General features: G+C 40.6%; 1 protein-coding gene across 10 annotated transcripts in view; it reads right to left on the bottom strand.

Annotated features, from left to right (window-relative positions):
- Window positions 1–23,687, bottom strand: part of LOC421106 (KIAA0146) — a 205,947-nt gene that overhangs the window by 154,994 nt on the left and 27,266 nt on the right. For all 10 annotated transcript variants that reach the window (XR_003073926.3, XR_003073925.3, XR_005855832.2 and 7 more), the window contains one exon: window positions 550–794. Coding sequence is in view for 6 of the 10 variants with exons in the window: in XM_025147953.3 (XP_025003721.2) it covers window positions 550–794 (245 nt within the window). In the remaining 4 variants the exon portion in view is untranslated. The remainder of the gene's footprint in view (window positions 1–549; window positions 795–23,687) is intronic.

Genomic DNA, 23,687 nt, shown 5'->3' with positions numbered 1-23,687 from the left:
ACCTCCACAGCCTGGGCTCAGGTGGGTTTTGTTCAGCATCTCTTCAATGCATTTAATTTAGTCACAAAGCTTTATATTTCAGACAAACAAACACATCGCATTTTTGCTCAAGTATCACTCCATCCTGCATTATTCAGCACCCCTTTCATATAGTATATTGGATAATTTTGATTTAATCAGCACCCTGACAAATCTGAAAAGGAACAAAAAAAATCAAAGATACAGCATTTTTTGCAGACTATTTGAAGAGGCACAAAGCAATGAAATGATTACAAGCTTAAAAAAAGGTATGCATACTCATATTTGTAAGCTAATTTAAGGTATTTTAAGATAACATAACAGAAATTGTATCAAATTGCATACTGGGGTTCAAGATTGAAAAGTTTGACTTGATTTTGATTTGAATTTGATTGAAAAGTTTTGTTCTTGGAATCTGTCAAACACCTTTCAAGTGTTTGTCCTTGAAATGCATTCCCACTCTTCTTTCAGTTAACCTGCATTATATTATTTACAATTAAAAAAAACACTTAAGAAGAACGGTATGTTTACCTCAGTAATTTCCTCTTTTTAGCAGAATCTTCTGGGGTTTTTGAGGCCTTGCCTGACTGTTTCTTAGGTGTTTGTAGAAGGGCCTGTGCAGACTTGAGCCAGTCACTGGCAGGTCTTGCTGCAACTTCTCCCATACTTGATGGGAAACTCAACTGCAATTTCTTAATGAATCCTGGATCAGTGGCCTGCGTGTCCGTTTCTTCCACACAGTCATTGTCAGATGAATATTCAGAAATTTCTGTCAACTAATGAAATGAAAATAAAGAAGTATTTAAGCAGAATGCTAATGAAATAAGCTAAATTACATGAAATATCTGGTTTACTTTCAGCTATGGATTTATGTGGATAGTTACATTCCCTACAACCGATAAACTGAATTACAATTTATTGATTCATATAACTTGAACAACTTCACTGTAAACGCATATTATTTTTTTCTAAGTCAGTATGAACTGCTGAATATAAAGATCATCTGTTGAAAGAAAACTGAGATGAATAACGTCTGTTCTAAAATAGCCAGACCTGGAGAACTCATCAAAAAGCCTAAGTCAATGCCCACCTCCATCAGAAGGTTACAAACAAGTGTCAGGATTAAAACAAACTCAGGAAAAGAGAGCCTAGTGAAGAAAGGGATCATGAATGGCAAGAGAGCTGAACGGAAACAGAAAAGTTAGGTCTGGATTCAGATAAGTAAAAAGTTTTCTGCCCTATTTTGAGCTGAGAAAAAAAAAACAAAAAACCAAAAACCAAAGAAAAGCCATGTGTCTCTGCATGAGACAGAAATTGTAGCTGGCAAGTAGTGTTTAACATTTTGTTAAAACAAGAATTTGACCACTATAGCTAGCCTTCCTGCATGTCTAGCAGGTCTGCGGCTTGCAGGGAAGGTTTCAGAGGTGTCACAGCCAGATCCAGATGCCATCAGGCCACATCCACAGAGCACCCGGGAGGACCCCGGTCAGCAGCCACGGCCATCAGCAAGCAGAGAGTAGAGCTGAAGTTCCTAAAAACCTTGCTGGCCCTCCTCTCACAGAAATTCACAGGACACACTGAACCAAGAAAGGAAGCGTGAGAAGGTCCCAAAACAAATCTGGAAAGGGAGATGAAAGGCTTAGGAGAGTGCTGACAGGAAAAAAAATATCACCTGCTTTGGCTCAGTTTGCCTTACACTCCTGTAGGGCTCCTGCACAGGCAGGGCAGGGCAGCAGGTTTGGCTGCCAGAGGTAAGCCAAACAGGGTTTAGTTGTTATGTAAGTTATTATCTCTTGACCCAGTATTTCTTAAAACATCGAGTACTAAGAAACATTAAGCAAAAATACTTGGAAATACAAAGGAAAATAAACATGTGGCAATTAGTCAGGGAAGCGTGCAGCCGTTCATCCTTCCAGAGCAGTACAAAAATGCTATTTGACTGCTCACTTCTAAATAAGAACAGACACAATTCAAGTCATGTTCTAACAAACTGATTCATCTACTGAAAGGCAGTTAAATGGCATTAGACTGCCTGCGAAACTACACTGAAGCTGAGCTACAAACTACGTTGATAACTGATGCTTTTGTCTCATTCTCCCACTGCTCTAAGTTGGTTAATGACAACACAAGTGCCGGTGGAGGGAGCGCAGAGCAGTTCCAGCTCTGCCCCACTCCAACAGCCTTCCACAAAGCCCTTCTGTGGGGCGAGCAACTTCAGCAGCTCATCTCCCATCCCCGGAAAAGCCAAGACCCAGTTGATAACTGCAAAGCATTAGGTTCATATTATCAACAGGGAAACTGGAAAAGAAACAAAGATTAAGTAGGTCCAGATAATGCTGCTCCCATCGCAGAATGAAATGAACCTGTTTAACAGCTCTCCACACAGGTTGTCTGACAAACAGCTGAGGTAAAGACTCTAAAGATAAAAGGCGAAAGGGAGGGAAATCACTGCATTCACGAATACTGCATGTCATTAATTAGCGTAATCATCTGAAGGCAACATTTTCAAGTGTGGACAACAAAACCCCAAATAGAGCTACTGCCAGTTCTTCAATACGTTCTTCACGTAAAGGATGAGACACTGGTCACGTTCTAATAGCTGACCTAAGTATTCTGGAAACTGGAAGGGACCTTTTAAAGTTATCCAGAGAAGAACTGCTAGAAGAATGTAATTCACACCAGTCCGTGATTTTGCTGTTTTAAACAACACAGTCAACATTCGTCCCTTGGCAACAACAGTTCTCTGCAAACAAACTCCTTCCGCATTGGAAAAGAGCCAGAAATAAAAAGCTTCAAGTTTCAAGCAGTACAAAAGCAGTAAGCGAGTGCTTCGTTCTTAACACACACTGATGCTTTAGGAGTGCTTCAGTTTTACACAGACTGCTATGACACCCGGCGTGCCCCAAGGATGCAACCTGCAAGTCCTCCCTGCACGTAAAATGCAAATCAGGAAAGCCCTTGGGATGTAATTGAAGTCAAGCACGTAACAATCCCACAGACTGTTGTAAGAGTTCAGAAGCTTTCTTAAGGCTTGTCTAATAAATCATTTCATACTTCTTCTATTATTTATTACTGTATACTTGTTTAGACTTAACTTCCCCAAGGAAACCACACTTTGAGGTTTTTGTTTTGGGGTTCTTTGCTTATTAATGCCTCTGTTGTGTTTTTGTTGTTTTAAATTGGTCTTTTAGCATTAAAAAAAAAAGAAGCCTTTAGAAATGGAGAAGAAAAACAGGGAAGAAAAGCTTTCAAATGCTGAACATCATTCAGTCACCATCAGAAATACATCGTGAAGAAGAAAGTCTGCTCAGAACTTACACGTTTTTTATCCGTGCAGATAAAACCCAGCATGTCTACCGGCATTATGGTGGTGGCCAGCAGACAAAAAGAAAATCATCTGGATTCTTAGGTTCACTTTAAAACGATCACTGATATTTACTGAGTTGTATATCGTTTATATATATCCTAAATACGAATTTTCACAAGGTTGTTGTTTAGTGGGTTGTTTGGTTTGTTTCAAAATAACATCCCCAGTTGCATCACTGTGACTTTCTGGAGAGTGCCACTGCTAAGCACAAAGAAGTGCCATATTAAAAGTAGCAGACTTTTCTACATTGCTTGTTACTTTGAAATATAGCCCCTTCTCCCTTATTTTTTAAGCTACAGTGGCAAAAGGTGCACTGCTCACACTACCCAGTCGCTCAGTTTCTCCACCTTAATCTCTCCCTCCATCCAAGCCCAATCAACCATCCCCACCCTGGCATTTTCCACAGCTGGCTCCCATGTATCTCCATCACTCCAAATACTCCGTTGTAGACTATTCACTAAGATTTCCTTTCATTCCCAGCGATGACCTCGCTGCAACACCCTCATTTACGTTATGCTAACCACTTTTTCATTTCCCAGGGATGGATATAAAAAAAAAGCAGGAGCTGACCTCACACTCTCTCACTAAGATGACAAACATGGCTCGTTTTTGTTCACTTTTAGAATAAATTGATTTCCTCTCTGAATTATTTAATTTAAATGGTTTAAATGCTGCTCTTCTATGACTCTCTTCTTTAATGGAAGAATGACTTTAGCATAAATGCACAGAATCGTGTCACTTTTTCCACTCAGATTTGTCTAGAAGAAGAAAGTTAGCAACTACTAGAGTTGAGCATCCAGGACCCTGTCTCTTAAAGATAAGCACGTTTAAATCAAAATGCATCAAAAGATAGCTCTGAAGGTGAATTTATGACGTATTTTTGACCACACTCACCATTACGTGATGGCATGAACATGGAAATAGATGTAAGATAAGAAACAGCAAGCTTGCCCGCCTGGCCAACCAGTTAAATAATAATCAATTTAAATAAAAGTCAAAGAAAGATACCTTCTCATGAGCGCATACATCCTGTGCTCAGCAGTAGAGCAGCTAATATGCTACTGATACTTCTGGGATGAGCTACTCCCTCCTTAGCCTTCAAGAGATTGACTTCAGCTGTTACTTTACTTTATATTAAAAAAACAACACCCAAATTGTTTTAAGTACTTTTGCAATCCGCACAGCATTTGGCCCAGGAAGGTGTGAAAAAGTTACCGTTTGACTTTTGTAATGACAGAAACAAGAAATAGCTGGATTTGATCGCTTTAATAAGCACTCGATGCATCTTATCAATAACACAGCAATAAACTGAGAAGGGTTAAATCTCCATAAAAATTTTCTAAATTCAGCACAGAACTGAGAAGCATACTCAACTTTTTGTACAAAGCTAACAAATCAATCCTATTAAAACAACTCATTTCAAACGCATATGGATATCTGATACAATGGTTGCTAATAAGAGCCAACCGGGTAAGTATCTGGGAGTCTCACCCCCTATGGATCTCCTCTCAAGATCTGCCACTAAAACTTCTCTGCAGAAACACTCCATTATGTTCACCATGCTTTTGGATTGGTTAATCACTTTCACTTGTTCAGACATCACACACTCAGGAAGCAGAGTGTTTCTCAGTTTATACAAAGGCATCCTGCAGATACAACACTCAGTAAAAGCACATCGATATCTCAACTGAGCCCAGAAGCTGAAACTGTTTTGCCTAGTTTCTATCACTTTTGTCTGAATCTCTTCCTGTTGACAAAAAAAAGAAAAAGACCATCAAATTCTATATAGACACTGAAGTAATATTTGCAAATGGAACCCGCTTTGTCTGTTATTTCCCTCCCTCAAAACAGTCCATTTCTTCCCTCCCATTATCTTGCTGCACCTTGGTTCTAAGAGAATTAGTAATATGGTTCCTCAGATGGCACACTTGTGGAGCCAGGCTTTCTGAAGGTCACAGAGCAAAGCTACAGAAACCCTATTTGAGAGTTTCAGACTTTAATTTTCCTCATTATATATATGAGCAATCTTGCTGCATTTCCTTTCTTAATTGTCCTTTCCTGCATCTTTGCGTCTGTCTCTTTTATCCTATCTGTTCTCTCCTCTTCTCTGATTCCTTTATTCCTTTCAGAATTAATTTGCATTTCTCCTAACTGCCCTCTCATGACTGCTCACAAGATGGCTGGAAACCAGCTGCTATTAACAAACACACATGGTGACACTGTGTGACTGTCCTCCCACCTCTCATTTCTCACGTTTTTCCTTTTTAAGCAATACTACATCTGAACTAGAGGTGCTCTCTGCTCTCAGGCACACAAAGGGATTTAGAAGCCAAGAATTTCAACTGCAGGGAAGCAGGTACAGGAGATTTCGTATCTTTCTCACTGCTGCCCCAAAAACAGAGGGAGCAGAAAAGCCACGAAATTTGCTACAATGAATATTCACAAGCATAAATCACCAGTGCAGTGTGCCAGAGGCTGAGCCTACATTACCAAACGCTTGAAGCTAGTTCCACCAGGAGCCAGCTTGCAGATTTATAGGGAGTAAAGGTAAGTAAGAAATTTTCCCTTCTTTTAATTAACCAACTCAAAATTAATTCAAGCATTGTGCACACAAGTAGAATAGGATATTATTCAGCTCTATAAAGATAATTAGAGATAAAGCATTTAAAGCCTACAGTGCTCTTTACATCTTTACCTTTTCTGATGCTTCAACTGAAGCACTGCAGTCTATGCCAAGTACTTTCCTACTACCTTGAGAAATACTTTGGGTTTTGGAAGGTAGCTGCTTTCACTCAGAAGAGACAAAACTCAGAGATACCTTCGTACAAGCAGCTAGATTTTCAAGTCTAAAGTGAGGAACGTGCCACTCCGTGGGTGACACCAAGCTCTCTCCACACAGGGCAGCCACAGAAACGCACACAAAACACATGAGATTAGGAAGCAGAGCGTGGGCAGAGAGCTGTATTTCAAAAAGGAACAACAGTGAAAGATAAATCACTAATAAGATACTTTTTGTTTACAAGCAGAAACAGATGCAGCAGATTAGCTGAAAATTTTGTATCAAATATCCAGCGTTATTATACAGACAGCATATATTTAAAGTGGATCTCGGCCATTGCCTACTTGTCTAGCTACGCACAGCGCATGTGCTCGTACCATCTGATCTGCCCTAAATATTTATGAGTGGTGTTGGTTCAGCACACTCGGAAATGGCTCAGCCTGCTCCACACAGGTTGGCGGCCGGCGGCTGCCATGACAGGACGCGGCCACACGCTCTTCAAGACAGGAATGGCCACCCCAAGCACGCAGCCCTGTTCGGAGGCGGCCCCACAGAAAGGCCTCAGGCACTGCCCTCAGCAGCTACATGGGGCTCGTTTCCTTATCCTCTCTCCACCATCGCTAAATTCCAGAGGCATTTCCCTTCACACGGACCTGGGAATTAATTTTTGCTATCTCTCACATGTCACCAACCCTAGGCTGGAATGCAACAAGTATTAGTACACAGAAAATCATTTATGCCAAGTAGCACAGAAGAATGCCGTATCTACTTGAATAAGAAGAAGTGTAGGCAGGAACACTGTAATTATTCAAAGCAGAATTTGGTCACAGACTGCACCCTCATCTTGTCTTAATGGTGTTTTGAGGCCTTTAAACAAGTGGTTAGAACTTCTCTTCTATGACTAATTAGAAAGGATTCATTGCATCCAGCAGCCCGGTGCTTATCACAAAGGAAATTAATTCATGATTAGCTCCAGAGGAAAGAGGCCAGCTACTAAATATTAAGCATCACCGCTAACACTGTTGGGCTTCCCTTTGGAGAGCTCATAGGTAATACTTCCCTGTCTGACACCATTTATTCTACAAGATCCATCAAAATTTACAGCTGCTTTAGCTGCTGTCTTAAAAGGTTACCCCAAGTATGCATGTGATTCAATTCAAAGCAAAACCACTGACGTCTGTTATCAAATGGAGAGCAAATAGGACAGTTTCAGACTCTTCCATGAGCCAGAGGAGCAGAAAAGGCTTTGATACAGAAATGAATGGAGTTATATGCCTGCTGTTGAGTCCGACTGCCAGTTATCCTCCAACGATGAGCTTCCTGTAGGATTTCTGAAACCACAGGAAAGTATGGAGGGGAACGCTGACACAGTAACTCAGTCTCCTATTCTTCAAACCACCATGCAGTTGAAGTACTGTACATAAACCAACAAACTGGTGTTTTACATCACAAACGAAGTATTAAAGTAACCTGCAACGTTTAACAGTTCCCATATCTTGGGTAGATCGTACTGCCTTGAATTGGAAAATCAGGTATGTATTACACATAGTATGTTTGGTTGTCCGTTCTTTTTTTTTTAAGGAGGGTGTAAATTATTTAAGACAGGTAAAGAATATCCAGAAAAGCAAAGAAGAAATTGAAGCTGTGAAGTTTAATCCTGAGCAGAAACCTCAGCTTTTACAAGGCAAACAGGTTTAGCAGGCTGTGCCTCTGGAGATGCATCCACAAGCTGTTCCAGCCTGCCTCTCCCAGAACAGGTTGTTCTAAGGCACAGATCATCCAATCAAAACAGGTGAGGCTGTCTTCTCAACCCAAGTACACTTTTATTCAAGGCAAATAAGTAAAGCAAGAAGCACTGCATTTATTTCCAAGCGTTCTCTTTACATGTAGAGTCAAATGATGATTCTGAACATAAGATGGAATAAAACTCCTGTCTGCTGGGCACAAGAAAGAATAGCAGGACTAGTGAGCTACTAAGGTACAAAATGGTCATAAAGCAGCAGCTTACACAACCACAGTTAAGGGATAGATGTGTACTTCACAGAATGTAAGGAAAACCCTGCTGCAGTCTTGGCATGTACAGTGTTAGTGCAGCAACTGCACCTCTTGGAAGCATCGTTTTAGTAGTTTAATGAAGCTTTAGCATTGAGAAATCCATCTATCATTTCCAAATTTTCTACATTACTACTGATCTCACCATCAGTCTGTGATTTGATTAGTAGTCAACTTGCAATAGATCCAATAATGTTGAAAAATCTCCAGACAGACAGACTTAAAGCAAGTGTTTTTTTCTGCTTTGTCTAATCGCTTTTTCCATTATACAAGAACATCTTCAGTTTCTCCCATTGAAAATAACTAGCTGCTAAAGCCAATTTGGACCACTGCAAGCATATTGTTAGCCAACATTATATGCAACTGAGTTACTGTAACCCTTGCTCTCCCTTCCTTAAGAAAAAGGAGGAGGGGAGGAACACGGCTTCACATGTTGCATCTTGCAGACTGCTCAGGGACAGAACCAGGTCTCTTCATATGCAACTGTGTATTATCCCACGCAGTAGAGCTCTCATCTTGATAAGGATCCTCCAGATGATACAAACCCAGGTTTTCAAATATAAATACCTGACTCTGATAGGACACGCAGATAATTACATCATTTCACACAGAAGCCTCAGCATACCTTTGTGCAGTGAAGCTTGGACACGAAAAAAACATGCTGTAGTCAATTATAATACCACTTAAACAGGGTTTAGTTCTTGACACAGGAATAGATACTTGCATGTTTCCAAGGAACAGATAGTATCACACAGCGTGATAACCTACTTTCACATTCTTGTTTATAGTTATTCACTTAGTTTCATTTATTAAAGTCACTGGATTCAGGCCCTAAAACCTCAGCTACATTGTGTCTATTTTAGGTGATGCTATGGTAATCATCCAGGTTAATGCTTGGATGTAACAAGGGGACTCAACTAAAAGGTATGATTAAAAGCCAAATTATTATTTATGAACTAATTCCTAAGATAACTAGACTAAATACCTGCAGGATTCAGCAGAAACTGTTAATGGAGGAAACATCCCCATCTTCAAGTAGCTCTTTTGGTCTGTTACAAGTCTAAAGAGAGAACAAATACTTCTATGTTTGTTGAGTAAAAAAAAAAATATATTACCTCTCATTACAACTGCAGGAAAACAAATAAGCTTTCAGCAATAAACCCTTCTACAGGTCCCAATCTCAGATGTTTGCCAGTCTTTTTCCTCCAAACAGTTCAAGCGACCTAAACAAATCAAACCTTTCCTTACAATGTGATTTCTCCTATCCTTAGCCTATACACACATAACCCTACAAGCTCCATCCCAGCCCTTAAGTGACTCAAAAAGAAAATAGGTTGTTTTTTTTTTCTCCCCTCACTGTTACAAGGAAACACCTCTCACAATAATGTGACTGTTTAGACCTAACGGGGAACAGTCAAAGACTTCAAAACTATCTTTCATATTAAGTGTTCTCAAAGAGTAGGTGATGCATGCAAATACGTTATTTAAGATAAAAGGAATCAATTCCAGGACAACTAACTGTATGAGAGATTACACACAGGTATTTTATGAAGTGCAAAGTATGCACTGTCTTCTCATCTTTGGTTGATCTGTCTCCAGTTTTCTGCAAATCCCCTTAGGAAACTACTCAAAAATAAAAATGAGAGAGAGAACAAAACTGACATGGTGTTGTAAAAGACATAAATGCAATACAAGCATCATTTCTGCAGTAACGCTCAGCACACTGTGGAATTCTTTTTTTTTTTTTTTTTTTTTAATACCCACAAAAGAACACAATGCACATCTTGAAATTCAGACCTCTGCTCTGTGCTTCCAGTTCCAGCAGTGCCAGTGAGCACAGCCCTGGCAGACCAAGAGCCACCGGGCTGCAGTGCAGCACATTACATTCATTTTCTTCTACTCCCACTCACTCTACATTCTTCTCACTTGACTGCGCTCCCCTTTGCCCCATTTACTGCTTCACAATGCCTGCAGTACTGCCCCCAAAACCTAACAGTCACTTCGTTTCTTCCCTCCTCTTCGTTTCTAACTGCTTCCAAACCCTTCCTCTCCTTTCCAGAAGTCTTTGCACAGATTTTCCTCTAGAACATCGTTCCACGTTTTTATCCTCTCAAAGCTCTTTTAAACAACCAGCATTTCAGAGCAGGAAACGCCTTGCCATGTCTGAAACGCTGTGTTAGTAATGACAGCACACGCATGCACACAAAGCACCACCTTCACCTCAGCTGGTTTTTAACCATGACAGCGAATGTATGCATGCAGACTGAAGAAGCAGAAGAGCTATTTAAATGCTTTTTCAAGTAAACTGAAGAACCCCCAAACAAGAAAGCTAGTCTAAAAATATACTGAAGTGTACTTTGTTGAAACAGGAGAAAAACTGAAAAAGGAGTTTTCAGTTTTTCTACAACACTAGGCTTACCATTTTGCTGTTTTTTGGGTTGTTTTTTTTCTTTTTCTCCTATGCTTAATCTTCAGAGGAACACAAAACAAATTAAGCATCAGTTGAGTTGGGCTCTGCAGTAACGTGACAATTTTTAGTTGCAAACGCAGATTTCAAGAGATTTAGAGGCACTAACTGGTGCAGTGCTGTCCCACGTTTACCATTTACTTATGCTGATGGTCCAAATACGAGCATCGTACTTGAAAAGATTTTACACTGAATACCAGATAATACCATTTTGAGATCTACACTGGAGTACCAACTGTGTGCTGTACAGCATGTTACACTGCATATGTATTCGTGACACGATTACTGTAATACGTGTATTTATTATATATGTAATACACGTATACTGTTATACGTGTATTACACTGTAAGATAGAGACAGCCACAGATATTTACGACTTCAAAGTAAATAAGTGTATCAGATAAATGCACCTGGTAAAGCACTTGAAATGTCACTGTAAAGCTGTACTCTTGAGCAATTACAACCTGAGTTGCCTGTAAGTCTCCAAGAACTGGCATACAGCAATATCTGTACCCCTCTTACAAGGATTCTCAAGCTTACCTCAAATAGGAAGATTAAGATAATGATTCTCAGTTACAGGCAAAGGGAAAAAGAGAGCCCCGACGCATGTCTACACACTTGAATTTGAAGAGCAATAGTTGGCTGGTTGGTTTCCACAGCAGCCACTCATATCTTTTGGCTTAACGCCTCCAATATCTCTAATCAGGTGAAGAGATTGTGTCTTCACTGCCATTCCTGAATCAATGCTTTGTTTACTTCAGAAAGTGGAGAACATGTGGAAGCATCACTTTCTTTTCTACAAGTATAAGGCTGGCACACGTCCACGTGTATTTAGACATGGAAAAAAACAACCCCTGCAAGACTCAGAGCTTTGTCTTTTTGTTTTCAAATGTGCAAGAAGCTCAACGCTGGGAAGGTAATGCTGAAATCAAACAAGCCACTTTGGCTTCTAGGCAGAGCATTTACAAATAAACTCCTCGTGTCCTTCAAGATACCATGAAACATTTTGTCGTTATTTTTCTCTTCCTAAAGCAAAATATTTGTCCTTCAGACTGAACTCTGTAGCTAGCGGGACTTTAGAGCTGCAAACCATTTCTTAAATCTGTGAGCAAACTATTAGCATTCCAATCAGAAGTTTACATGTTACACATGAAGCAACTAAAAACAGTGTGCAGGTTGCAATCTCCTGAAATGTTCACTGTATGGGACCACCTTCTCCTCACCTTCTCACTCCTTCACCTCACCACCTCTCCTTCTCAAGTGTGGCTCTACAAGTAACTTGAAGACAAAGATGTTAACTAAGACAGCAGCAGGGGGTCCTGCTCTGAGAGCTGTGCTCAGCACTTGAAGCTGGAGGGGAGAGGAAAAAACCAAGCTGAAAGAGCATCAGCAACAACAACTGAAGGAAGTGCACAGAACAACTCTGCATGACTAGCTGCACAAATTCAGGGACCATCGCTATACTTAACAAAAACTGAAGTACAAAGGTGGGCTTCTACCGTGGTAATTCTACGTTCGTCCCATTAGCAACTATATTAATTGGAAATGCTACTACTTAGCAGAGGTGCACAATACGCTGCTGTCTCATCATTACTTTAGCAGCAACAAGTGGCCAGCAAAGCCACTCATAACAACTCAAGACACTGACATTTTCTATTGCCCGCTCCAAATCACCAGACACTTTTTATGCATACTACGCTCTCGAAGATCTCCATTCCCTAGTTCACAAAAACAGTAATTTCATTTTGGCCACTAAGATGGGTGAGATGTTGTAACAGCTGGTCTACATTCTTGTTTTCTTTTTAGATTAATCTTAAAATCTAAAGACATACACACTTCAAGGGTCAACTGCCAGGACACCACATAGGGCAAGACTGCTCTGGAGCAGAATTTAGCTTCCTACTTCCTAAAAGCCCAAGCCGTCTATCTGCATTGCTAGTTCAATTATTTAAATTCATACAGTATTTTCTGTTCAGAACACAGGGCATTGACTATGAAGACCTGCCAATGCATGACCAACTCCTCTCATACAAGCAGAAGAGAAAGAAAGCTGAAGTAAGCCTTTAGACAGAACAGCAGGTACCTGGTCTTTTTTCTAGTTACTAGTTTATTAAAAGAAAGTTAGATGCTAATTATAAATGTTAAAATAAGGCAAAAATTCACTCTGATCTGAAAATTCAGCACGTAAACAAACACAGCTGTGTTATATTACAGTGTAAGATGATTTTGTCCCACCAGAAAGGGGAACATAACCAAGATTGACAAGAATTTGGGTCTCCTTGTAGAAAAGATTATTTCTCAGTTTTAAATTCATTTGTAAGAACAATTTTAAAATGCACTCACTAGGACATCATTTAAGCCCTGGTTTCCAAAATGCTGACTTGTGATTTCCACTGGAGCAACTGCAATTCAGAGCATTAATGTAACTACAGCACACACCAGGACTTCAGGATAAAAACCCTTCTGACATGTTTAGTGACATCTGCTACAGCCAAATGTTAACTTGGAAATAGACATTTTAAATGCATTTTCCCCCCAGGTTGCCAAAAGCAAATGGATTCTCTTATGTATTAATCACTTAGGAGGGAGAGGAGCTGAGTTTCTAGATCAGAAGTTGACTGTCAATTCACGAGAGTACCACTGAACAAGTGGGTTTTTTCCTTCTATTTTTACTGTTAAAAGTCCTGGAAAAAATCACGTAACTACAGCCAAATACAAGTATTACTATTCCTGAAATGCACTTATACCAGAAATACAAAGTCTACCTTAAGCAAAATAGCAAAATTTATAGCTATGCTTAGACTACCTGATGAGACAATCAGTTCTTGAGGAAGTGCTCCAGAAGTGCCATAGTGAACAAAGGCACGTGTGTATGCATCTGCATTCCAAATGCAAGCATTTTACAATTATTTGTTCAAGTATAAGCAATCCTGTCATCTCCATTTGGGAAATATCTGATGTTTTTCCTGCCAGTTCCAAGTTTGATTGCGTAATACACACCTAATGTCAGCCTTGCTCTGAGCAAACTATGACAACTATGAAAGCTTTCCTGAATTCACTTCTCTTTTTTGCAGAAGAGAAACTACGGTAACCTTCACTAACTTCTGTGCAAGGCTGTAATGTTTCATCAGAAATCTTACCAAATCATGAAAGAACAGCACACATAGAAAGCAGATGCATGCACCTACATATCTGTTCCTCCTCATCCCCAAAAGCAGTCTCCACACCACTCCACGTAGGCTGCACATGCACTTGCAGGACTTGCATGGCAGCTAACATCACATTTGAAAGATTACAGAGACATACTACACAAGGAGCAAAAGCAGCGATGTTTTCCCACACTGAAAACCACAGAGCTTTAGGCCAACATCCCAAGAGCTCCAATAGTTACAAGTGACACCACACTGTTAAACTAGGACTTGAAGCAGTGACTTATTCAAGCCCCAAAGAGCAAGTATGGAAGTTCAGGCAAATTAAGCAAAACAACAAATGCAGACCAGCAAAGTTCCTCTATTTCATTTGACATCCACTTAAAAGCACAGTGTAGGCAGAGGATTCAGAGCACATTATAAACTAAATTTCCTATGAAAGAAAAAACACACTGGATTTAAGTTTATGGGCTTATAGATATTATAACATTACAACAGACCATGGCCAAGTCTGTGAAGACCAGGTGCATGAGCAAGGCCTCTCTAGGAGTACATCCATGCAGATGAAACAGAGACAGACTGGAGCCTTTTCTCTACGCATTAGGTTGGCCTGCGCTAGTGCCAGTCAGGAATGCACATCTCAGCAGTGGTGCTACACAGGACCTGATGCCCTTAGAGAGCTAGCAAGCCATCCGAGTAGATATAGCTTAAATCATCAGATCTTCCCCTCCTACCCCCCCCTTTCACCATTCCTCCTCCACATGCACTCTCCCCTTCAATTTGTTCCCTATTGACATTTCCAGTTATAAATACAATCCTGAAGATGAGTTTGGTGATCACTGCCTCATGATGAAGTTCCCCTCAGACACTTGGGATACTGGCAGCACAAACTCACAGGTGGATTTAATGCTTCTACTTTGCAGCTAGTGAGATCTTCATTTTGGCTGCTAATATTTGGCACTTAAACTACTTTTTCAAATGTTCTTGTGTTTTGGCTTATCATCTTAGGGATGTGTGGAAGACATGGATTTACATCAGAGAACTGAAAGAGAAGCTCCAACCCTGGCAGAAAGAATCTAAAGCAGTATGACAGTGAGGCAATTCAGTAGAAGGAGAGGAACGCTATTCGCTGTAGATGGCAACCACCACCTGAAGAGTTTGCTCATGACTAATGAAGTAATATTTAACCAGGTAACTTCTAGGCGAAGGAGACTTTAGAGCATAACCCAGAACTAAACACTCTTGGGAGAAACGTGGGAAAATCCCTCTTTCAGTTACAGAAGAGGAAAGCATAGCAAAGATTTACTTTTAGAAAAAGCAGATGAGGTTTATGAACTACTGCCTGATCATGTAAAGCTTAACAATAAAATGCTGCCTGGTGGTGTAAGCACAGGACTGAGTCAGAAAGTCTGCTATTTAAGACTGGTTCTAACATCAGTTCCTGTGGTCTTGGGATACACTGTTTAAGACAACCTTCAGAAGTGACTCAACTGGATCTGACAAACTTGGCTCCCAGGCTTACTTATCACAGGTCCTGGACACCAACTCCCATCTAGGAGTGCTGAGCACCACTGATGCTTGGCATCCAAGGGCAAGGGAAACTGAACCACAAGGTGCCTACATTTGAATTTGCAGATATTCAAATTGAAAAGACTTTTGGAAATCTTCAATTGTTTAAATCTTTACAATAGAAGACTGTCGAACATGCTGTTAACTTGACAGAGAACACAAGAAAAATACTTTAAAGTGTTCTACACACTTAAATACGTAAACTTATCTTCAGCTATAAAAGCTGAAGGACTCAAACTCCAAAAGGCACTTTGGTAGCATTTAAACATTGAAGCCCAAGAGTTCAGTCACAACATCTTCCACTCCTGTTCACAAAGCCCCCAGACAAACCCAGCTTTGTCAGTGCTCATTATTTCAAGATATCCTTACATCACTGCTTCTCGTCATAGCCAGCTTCAACATAACTCCACTGGCTGCTTGGCTTATACCACACTTCAGTCTATGAGACCACAATTGGTAGTTCTATACATAAGCCCGGCTAGGGACTTGGCTAGGATTCAGTAGGTGTGTTTACGTTCTGCAGAGATTTCAGCTCACAGCATGCTACATGCATTTGCATTAAAAAGCACATGCATAACAACAAACATCTCTCTTCTGCAGCTGCCCAGACATTTCAGCCTAAGCAATGAGGAACCTAAATTCAAGCAAGACACTTCGTAGCTTCAGAGAGTTTAAACTCCTCCTCTTGGGAAAGAGCTGGATCCAACAAAAGCAATAAGGAACTCGTTTCTAACTCTCCCTTGAAAGCTGGACCACTATGAGGGGAAAAAAAAACCAACAAGATTCGTAAGGTCTTCAAGGGCACAGGAGCGTGCTACCAGGAAAATACATTCACTTGGAAACATAGAACAGAACTGTCAAGCCTGCCTTAGAGTCCCTGCTCCACATCAGACAAGCTCTAGACAAAATGCAGGAGCACCAGGGAGCTTAAGTGTTCCTTGATCAGAAAGGCAGTAGCTGTGAATCCCAGCGTTTTACACTTAAGCTCTCTCCTGTTCATTGTATACAGAACGCAGGAATCTAAATTTAAGTTGAACAGCTCTTCCTCAGGCCAGGACTTCGATTCCTGTAACTCTGGCCCAGCGATCAGCCACACCACAGACATCAGTCCATCTGTATGTGCCTGGCTCCAAACACGCTGCAGCATTTTTTTTTTTCAATTCCAGACAACTCCCAGAAGGCAAATCTCCCAAAGTCAATGATTATCATAGCAAATATGCTATAATCCTCACTAGCTGCCTAACCAGATTTAACTTAAGCTTGGAATTTTACAATGACACAGCATGACCAAGCACAGTTTAAACGCATTTCCATTTGCTCGTTATTTAAGTCCCTATCCGCTTCTATACTTCCTCAATTAAGGGAGGGCAGAAATTCAAGCTGTGAAGACAACACCGGATTTTGCAATGCCTTCAGGACGTCAGAAAAAAGTTTCAAATGCATCAAAGCGGTCACAGAAGTCAGTACTCAATAGGAAGTTGTTTCTCGAAAGGAAATTGCAAATTTCAGTCAAAGGGGAAGATGGAGAGTTAGAATTAACAAACTGTTCCAAAAGCTTCGGGAAGCAGGAAGGGTTTGAGAAGATTACATGAAGAAACTGCACGTGATCACATCAGCTCAGTTCAGGACAATGCAAACAGATGAAGAATATGCCTCCTATTGAGCAAAAATCAGCCGCAAACAGAAAATCTCCCTTCAAGCTGCATGTTCTTGAAAGGACATAGCAGCTATCCTACAAGTCGTCACACTCAGACCTATTTACCAATGCGATAGGCTAGATGCAGACATCTAAATACTGTCTGTCCAGTACAAAATATTTATATTATGCACAAATTCTGTTCAAATGGAATACATAAAAACATGTTTAAAATCAGAACTCTTCCTGCGTTGTTTAAATTCTCCCTATCGATCACAACTCTCTAGCATTCAACTATTTAGCCTCGTCTGATGACCAGGGATTATTTTAATCCACATTCAGCCACGAGCAAAGCAAACAGTAATGTGATTTGGCCAGTCACCAGCTTGACCTACGTTTATATCTAATGTTCAAACAGCGAGTAGCACGCAACAAGCACAGATTGGGTATTAGGATAGAAAGATCTTCAATCTGTCCTATACAGTCATTCTTATATCTTACTGAAAAGTGTTCCTTTGCAGCTGGGGAAGAGGTGCATGCTTATAGAGTCATTTAACGCAACAGTAAGATAGAAAAGGCTACCAAATCATGACTATCTTCTCTAGTACCTGGCAAACAACACGAGGCTTACTTTGCCTTTCATGCTCCCAAAACGTTAAGCTGTGTTCAGCTACAACTATGCATACACTCTACAGGTAAATCCCTTCCAACTGTCTTGCTACTGTACCTGAATGTAACTTGAAACGTGCAGAGTTCAGAGAAGCAGCTTCTGCTGTAACACCATGGTAGCGTGGATTTGGTGCAGTTACATCACATGCATTATCTTGGTGCCCAGGCAGCAGCAGCTCTACCAGCTGAGCTCAAGGCCAGGCCATCAGCAGTCATGCTGAATGCAGTTGACTGCACATTTTTTTGACAAAGGCCTTCGCATTTACTATGTTCGTTTTAATTCACTACCCTTATCTTAATGCTGTACCAACATCCCTATGCAATGTTTGTGTACCCAGTAAGTTGTGAGAAAACATACAATAACAGGTAACAAACTGTAGCCTTGCCATTACTGTTTTACAAAAACAATACTTCAAATCTTTTGCTCCTGATAGACATTGCTTAATTAAGCAAATAGACAGTACTTAATTAAGCTTGAAAACTCACGTGCATGTGTCTTAGACTCAGATTTGCCTTCTGAATTCTAGGCCTCTCAGCACACGATGCCACTTCACAACCCTGAGTTCTGTCTGACCATCCAGAATAACATTCTCAGACATTTTCAATTCTTTGTTCAACTGCATTTAACCTTTTAATTCAAAATTAGTCTAGATTAGTTGCACTTCATTTCTGTTGTCAACTTCAACACACGCCACCTTGTGAAACCTATACATCTGGCTCTGTTTGACAGAACTGCCATTTTGATGTCACCCCTTCTTCGCTATTTGGTATCTGTTTCTCTTCACCTTTTTTTTCCATTTTCTTTGCACAGAAAGATTGAAAATAATCATATCAGACAAAACATGGAACAGCATAAGCAAATGCTGGAAGTTACTGTATTTCAGACTAGAACAAAAGAATTAGTTTTAAAATAGCTGCTAGCATAATTAAGGTCTGCAAGAAACAGCACCTGCTAGGCTTTATTAAAAGGACAGGATTAGCACAGGGCAGGGTGGGAAGAAGTCGTAAGTTACAAAAACCATATGACTCACAGCCCATTTTTTATTCTGAGGCCGGATTCCAATATGCCAAAAATATAGAATACTAGAATTAGCTTTCTTAAAATGGTATAGATGGTAGCTGAGCTGTGTCTTTGAGGGGCTGCGGGGGTAAAACCTGCCCAGATCACTGTTTGGAGGAAAAGAGGATTTCTGGAGGCCGTGCCTTGAACAATTTGCTTTCCACACCCATGAGCCTCTCAAAAGCTTAAGTAGTCTGGGTGCACTAAAAATTCCTCCTCACATCTTTAGAACTACATCAACTTCCAAACAAGACAACAGCAGAAGAAATCCACTGAACATAGGCAAAGTGATCAGATACAGTAAGGAAAAAAAAAAAAAAACCCACACAACAGAGGTAGAAAAAGGAATTTAGAGGAGCATCTCCTTTTCCCTCACCACCACCCCCAAAAATAAATCACACAGCCACGTATACTCCTGTACAGTGGCTTTAACATGCTGAGTGATTAGAGGTGGTGATGATGACTATAGGCCATACTATGCATCTTTAGATGCTCTTCAGTTCAGCACTGAGGGGCCAAATGGGGTTGCCGTGTATCTAAAATATTTTACTCTGATTAAAGGTGTAATTATATAGTTAGTCATAATAGCTGCCATACTTTAAAGAAACCCACCTCTCCTTCAGGGGAAGGGAAGGAAATTATGCTACTTTATTCATCCAAACACACTCTCAGTTAAATTCAAATTCAACATGCAGACTAGATAAATACAGTGACACACAGCCACAAACGCTTAGTAATCCAAGATAGAACAAGGAGATGAATCTTAACCTATAATCTTCGTGAAGGGAAACTAAATCTTATGATTAAGAGTTCTGTCATATCTGTACAGGTATCAAGGGAGGCTGTGTTTTCTTCTCAACTGTCATAAGAAATTCATGCTTGTTTTTAAGGTCTGAAAATGAGCTGAGCCACTGCAAACATGCAGTTTGACACAGGGCTTAAGGGATTTACTTGTTCATACGGTTAGCACATAACTTTATTCCATGGATACCCACATATATTTTGCAGGGAGGAGTAGGCTGAGTCTAAGAATCTTATTCTGCATAAACAACATAAATCTTTTTCTTCTCATCTCATTCTCAGCCCTCCTCTGTTACTGTTACCTTCCCCAAGTCATCGCTACAGGTCCACAGGAATGATTTTTTCTAGGAAGGGTTCCCTTGGCTTAGGTCACCTTTCACATAAATATAATTGACTACAAAGTAGCTACTATTGACAGGCAAAGAAAGATGAGAGAGTAATTTCTGTGTATAACTGTCTTTTAAACACTAGCACTTCTGGCTACAGAGGAGATAGGGAGAAAACAATACACACTTTTGCCAGATTTTTTTTTATTGACACTCAAAGTCCAAGTTTAACACCACTCTGGCAATTCACAGAACCCTCCACAGTGAGCGCTGCCTGGAGACCCTCCAGGAGGCTCAGTTTCCTGACACAACAAATGGAGACACAACACAGATCCAGCTCGCTTGAACCCAGACGAGGTGAGGCAGAGTCTACGCAATGTCCTGATCCACAGCAGTCTCAGCCCCCACACTGAACGACAGAATTGGGTTGGAAAAAGGCATTATGTTTCAAGGGAGAAAGCAAGGGGGAGGGTGGGAAGCACAACAGAAGAAAATCACTATCCTTGCCGACAAAGCTTCCAGTTATCTGCATGGATACTTTTTACTTTCTGGAAACTTTCCTTCCGGAATAAAGTTTTTGAATATTTGGTGTACATTCAATAGCTTTGAACCATTCTACTGAATTTTAGTAATTAACCTTCCCATCCAACCCCCCCTTTCTTTTTTTTAAGTGTTACAAAATCACACTGATAACCAAATAGTTCAGTGACTGAACATACACTCCCCATACTAATTGCCTGATGAGGGAAACTGCTGACCAAAACCTAAGAAAGGCACCACATTCCACATAATTTGCTAGATAACACAAGTATAAATCATCTTCATGCACGCATTGGCTTTTAATAACCATCCTTAGCCCAACATAGCTCAGTGGTCAGGGCCCAGGAATAACTTTGAGTTCCGTCACCTACATTTCTTTATAAGCATTCTTTGAAGTGATCCAGAAGTGCCGCCACCACAATTCCCTGATCCGGGTTCCCAAATCTTTTAGAAGGTCTCAGCTATTAAGTTCTTCCACAGTTGATAATTGAGGGGATGAAAAGGTTAACGATAACATTTTCTTGTGTATTTCCTTGCATCAGTAGAACAACAAAAATGTAGATCAAGATATGCTGTAAAGCAATAAAGTTACAAAACAACATACAATAGTTTTATGGGAAAGAAGGATGGGAAAAAATTCTTTTCCACATTTCACACCATTTCCTTCCCCCACATGCCCAATTTGGGTGAGGTAGGAAGCAAGAGTTTCTTTTATTTTTGCCCTGAAACATACTTTAAGTAATTGCAAGTGAGTGACACCTAGTGATGAACACAAATCTGATCATCCTCCACTCTCCCACACAGAGAAGATAAGGCAGCAAGCACAGACAGGTAACTTAAGAGTGGGTGTCGAATCATGGGAACCTGACACTACTATGTTTCTCTCCCTTAAAAGCCAAATATCAAGTGAGCCAAGACACAGAATCTAAAAAGAAAGAATAAAGAAAATGGCTAACCTGTCCAAGTGAGAGAGTAAAAAATATACTCAAATTATGACCTGTAAATTCACTTCTCCATTCTCCTTGAAATTAATCCCTTCTCTCCATAAACATCGATTTTCCCCAGAGATCTCACTCTTAATTACAAAAAATCCCAGAAGCAAACAGAAGAATGGGTTGCTCATCAACTACTAAAACATCAACAGTTGTCTTAGAGCCCTCGTACCGATGTCGTCTCTGGCACTGCAACTACCGTCCTGTTGTGGGGATTTTATGAGCTTGTCAAAGACTCTTATTTTGCCAGTAGTTCCAAAATTGTTGCTCACAGAGCAGTTACTGGAAGTGAAGGGGAGGGGATCTAGTGTGATTTGTGGTAGGGTTACAGGAAGGAAAAGTGTGCTACTATGCAAAGTAGCAACAACACAGTCCCTGAAAGGGAAGTTGGAATAGAGGCAGACAAAAATCGACTTGACTTTTCAACACTGTAACACAAGACAATTCAGTATATGGGAAGCACATCCTGAAGAAAGGATTTCTTTAATTAGCGCATTTAAGAGCAGCTCAAAGCTCAAAGAGCTTAGAGAGCAAGACAAAAATTCCTGTAGGAAAGGGAAGCAATTAACCTAGCAGAGTCATTGAAGCTTTCATGCACTACATGTCACTTCATCTATTTTTGTCATGAACAGGATTTTGTCACTGGAACCTCGGAGGTAGCTCCTGCTTTAAAGACAAAACAGACCAATTAAAATCATCACAGAGGTAAGAGCAAAAAAAATAAGGGCAGAGAAGGGAACACACAAAACACTACAGCTTGCAGATTTTGTTCTGCTCTATAACCTTATGACCAATCTCATTTTTCTCTCATAGATTCACACAAGAATACGGGCTTTTATTTTCCCTCTCTTTTCTTAACTCCGTACTCAAAAGACAATTCAAAAGCCCGAACTACTTAAAAACCTGAAATCCCAAATGCTTTGGAAAACTAACACAACAGAGCCCCCTATCATGAGAAGGCAGGACTAACACTGCTTGCAGAGAGAGAGCCTACACTGAAACTTATTTGAATGAACTTGACCCAGCTTGGCTTCAGGCCAGTGCTCAACGTCACGAAATGACTTAACAGAACACAGTGTTCCTGGCACAGGCACAAAAATGTGTTGAAATCCATGCCGGAGAAAGAAAAAAAAACTCAGTGTATGTTTCAAATTAATAAAGGAAAATGGTAATAAAAAGATAATAAACACAAAGACAGCATTAGATGTGTTTTAAAATACATCTGCTGCTTTTCCCTCCCGATTTAATTTTATCCTTCGGTATTCCCTCATTTACCATAAGTTGAGTGCATGGACAGTTCTCCCTGTGCCAAGCCCTTCCCTGTCTAAATCCCAGCCTACGCGCTCTCCCTCTCACCTCTCCCAGTGCTGTACCTGGAAAATTCCAGCACACCTTTCAGCTAGCAAAGGACGGGAGTGACAAGTTATAAAGCCAGAGCTGCTCATGACTCACTTCCTCTCCAAAGCTTCAAGTAGAGGCGACCCTGTAGGTATCTCATGCAATGCTTCTATTCAGGACAATCTGTTATAAAGTTATGTCATTCACACAGGGATTAGGCTAATGCTCTGTCATGGGATGAAAAGCAAACAAGTAGAAAGACAGAGAAAATAAACTTGGTGAACCGTGAACTTGATGTACTTCCTCTACATAACATAAGGAAAAGCTCAATAATATCCATATTTCCTCTCTCCCTCGGGACTGCCCCTCTTCCTCTCCAAAGCCTAGTATCAGGACCCGTTTCCTCTTTCCTTCTGATAGTCCTTCTATCTCTTACACCCCATCCTACTCTTCCATGATGGATCAAGGTATTGGAAGCACATAGATGTAGAATAAAAGCCAGCTCACAGACAAGTGCTGAGAGAACTTTCCCCAGACACCTCCTTAGGGCCCATTCCTGCCATCTGTGACCCCAGTGTCTGACAGCACAAGCCTGCAGAAGAACCTTCCAGCCAGGCCATAGGTGACTACAGCAGGAAGATGGATCTGGATTCACTCTCAGAACCTTCTGTACACAGCTTCAGACTAGCATGAGTCTAAACAGATAGATCCACAGGAAATGGCAAGGCAAACATGAAGCCTACCTGGGCTGTCCACTGAAGGTGCTTCTACCATTTCAGTGCAAACCTGAAAAGCAGTTAATAGCTGGTGCTATGCCCCAGCACCCTCCACCCACCTGCTAGAAGAGGACAACATTCTTGCTTTGCTACCAATTCTCTAGTAACACAAGACAGACACGCATCAAGGAGATGACCCATGTCTCT

The sequence above is a fragment of the Gallus gallus genome, chromosome 2 (genome assembly GCF_016699485.2).
Source record: "Gallus gallus isolate bGalGal1 chromosome 2, bGalGal1.mat.broiler.GRCg7b, whole genome shotgun sequence".
NCBI lineage: Eukaryota > Metazoa > Chordata > Aves > Galliformes > Phasianidae > Gallus > Gallus gallus.
The sequence above is the reverse complement of the archived record's forward strand: the minus strand, read 5'-3'. Positions and strand labels throughout refer to the sequence as shown.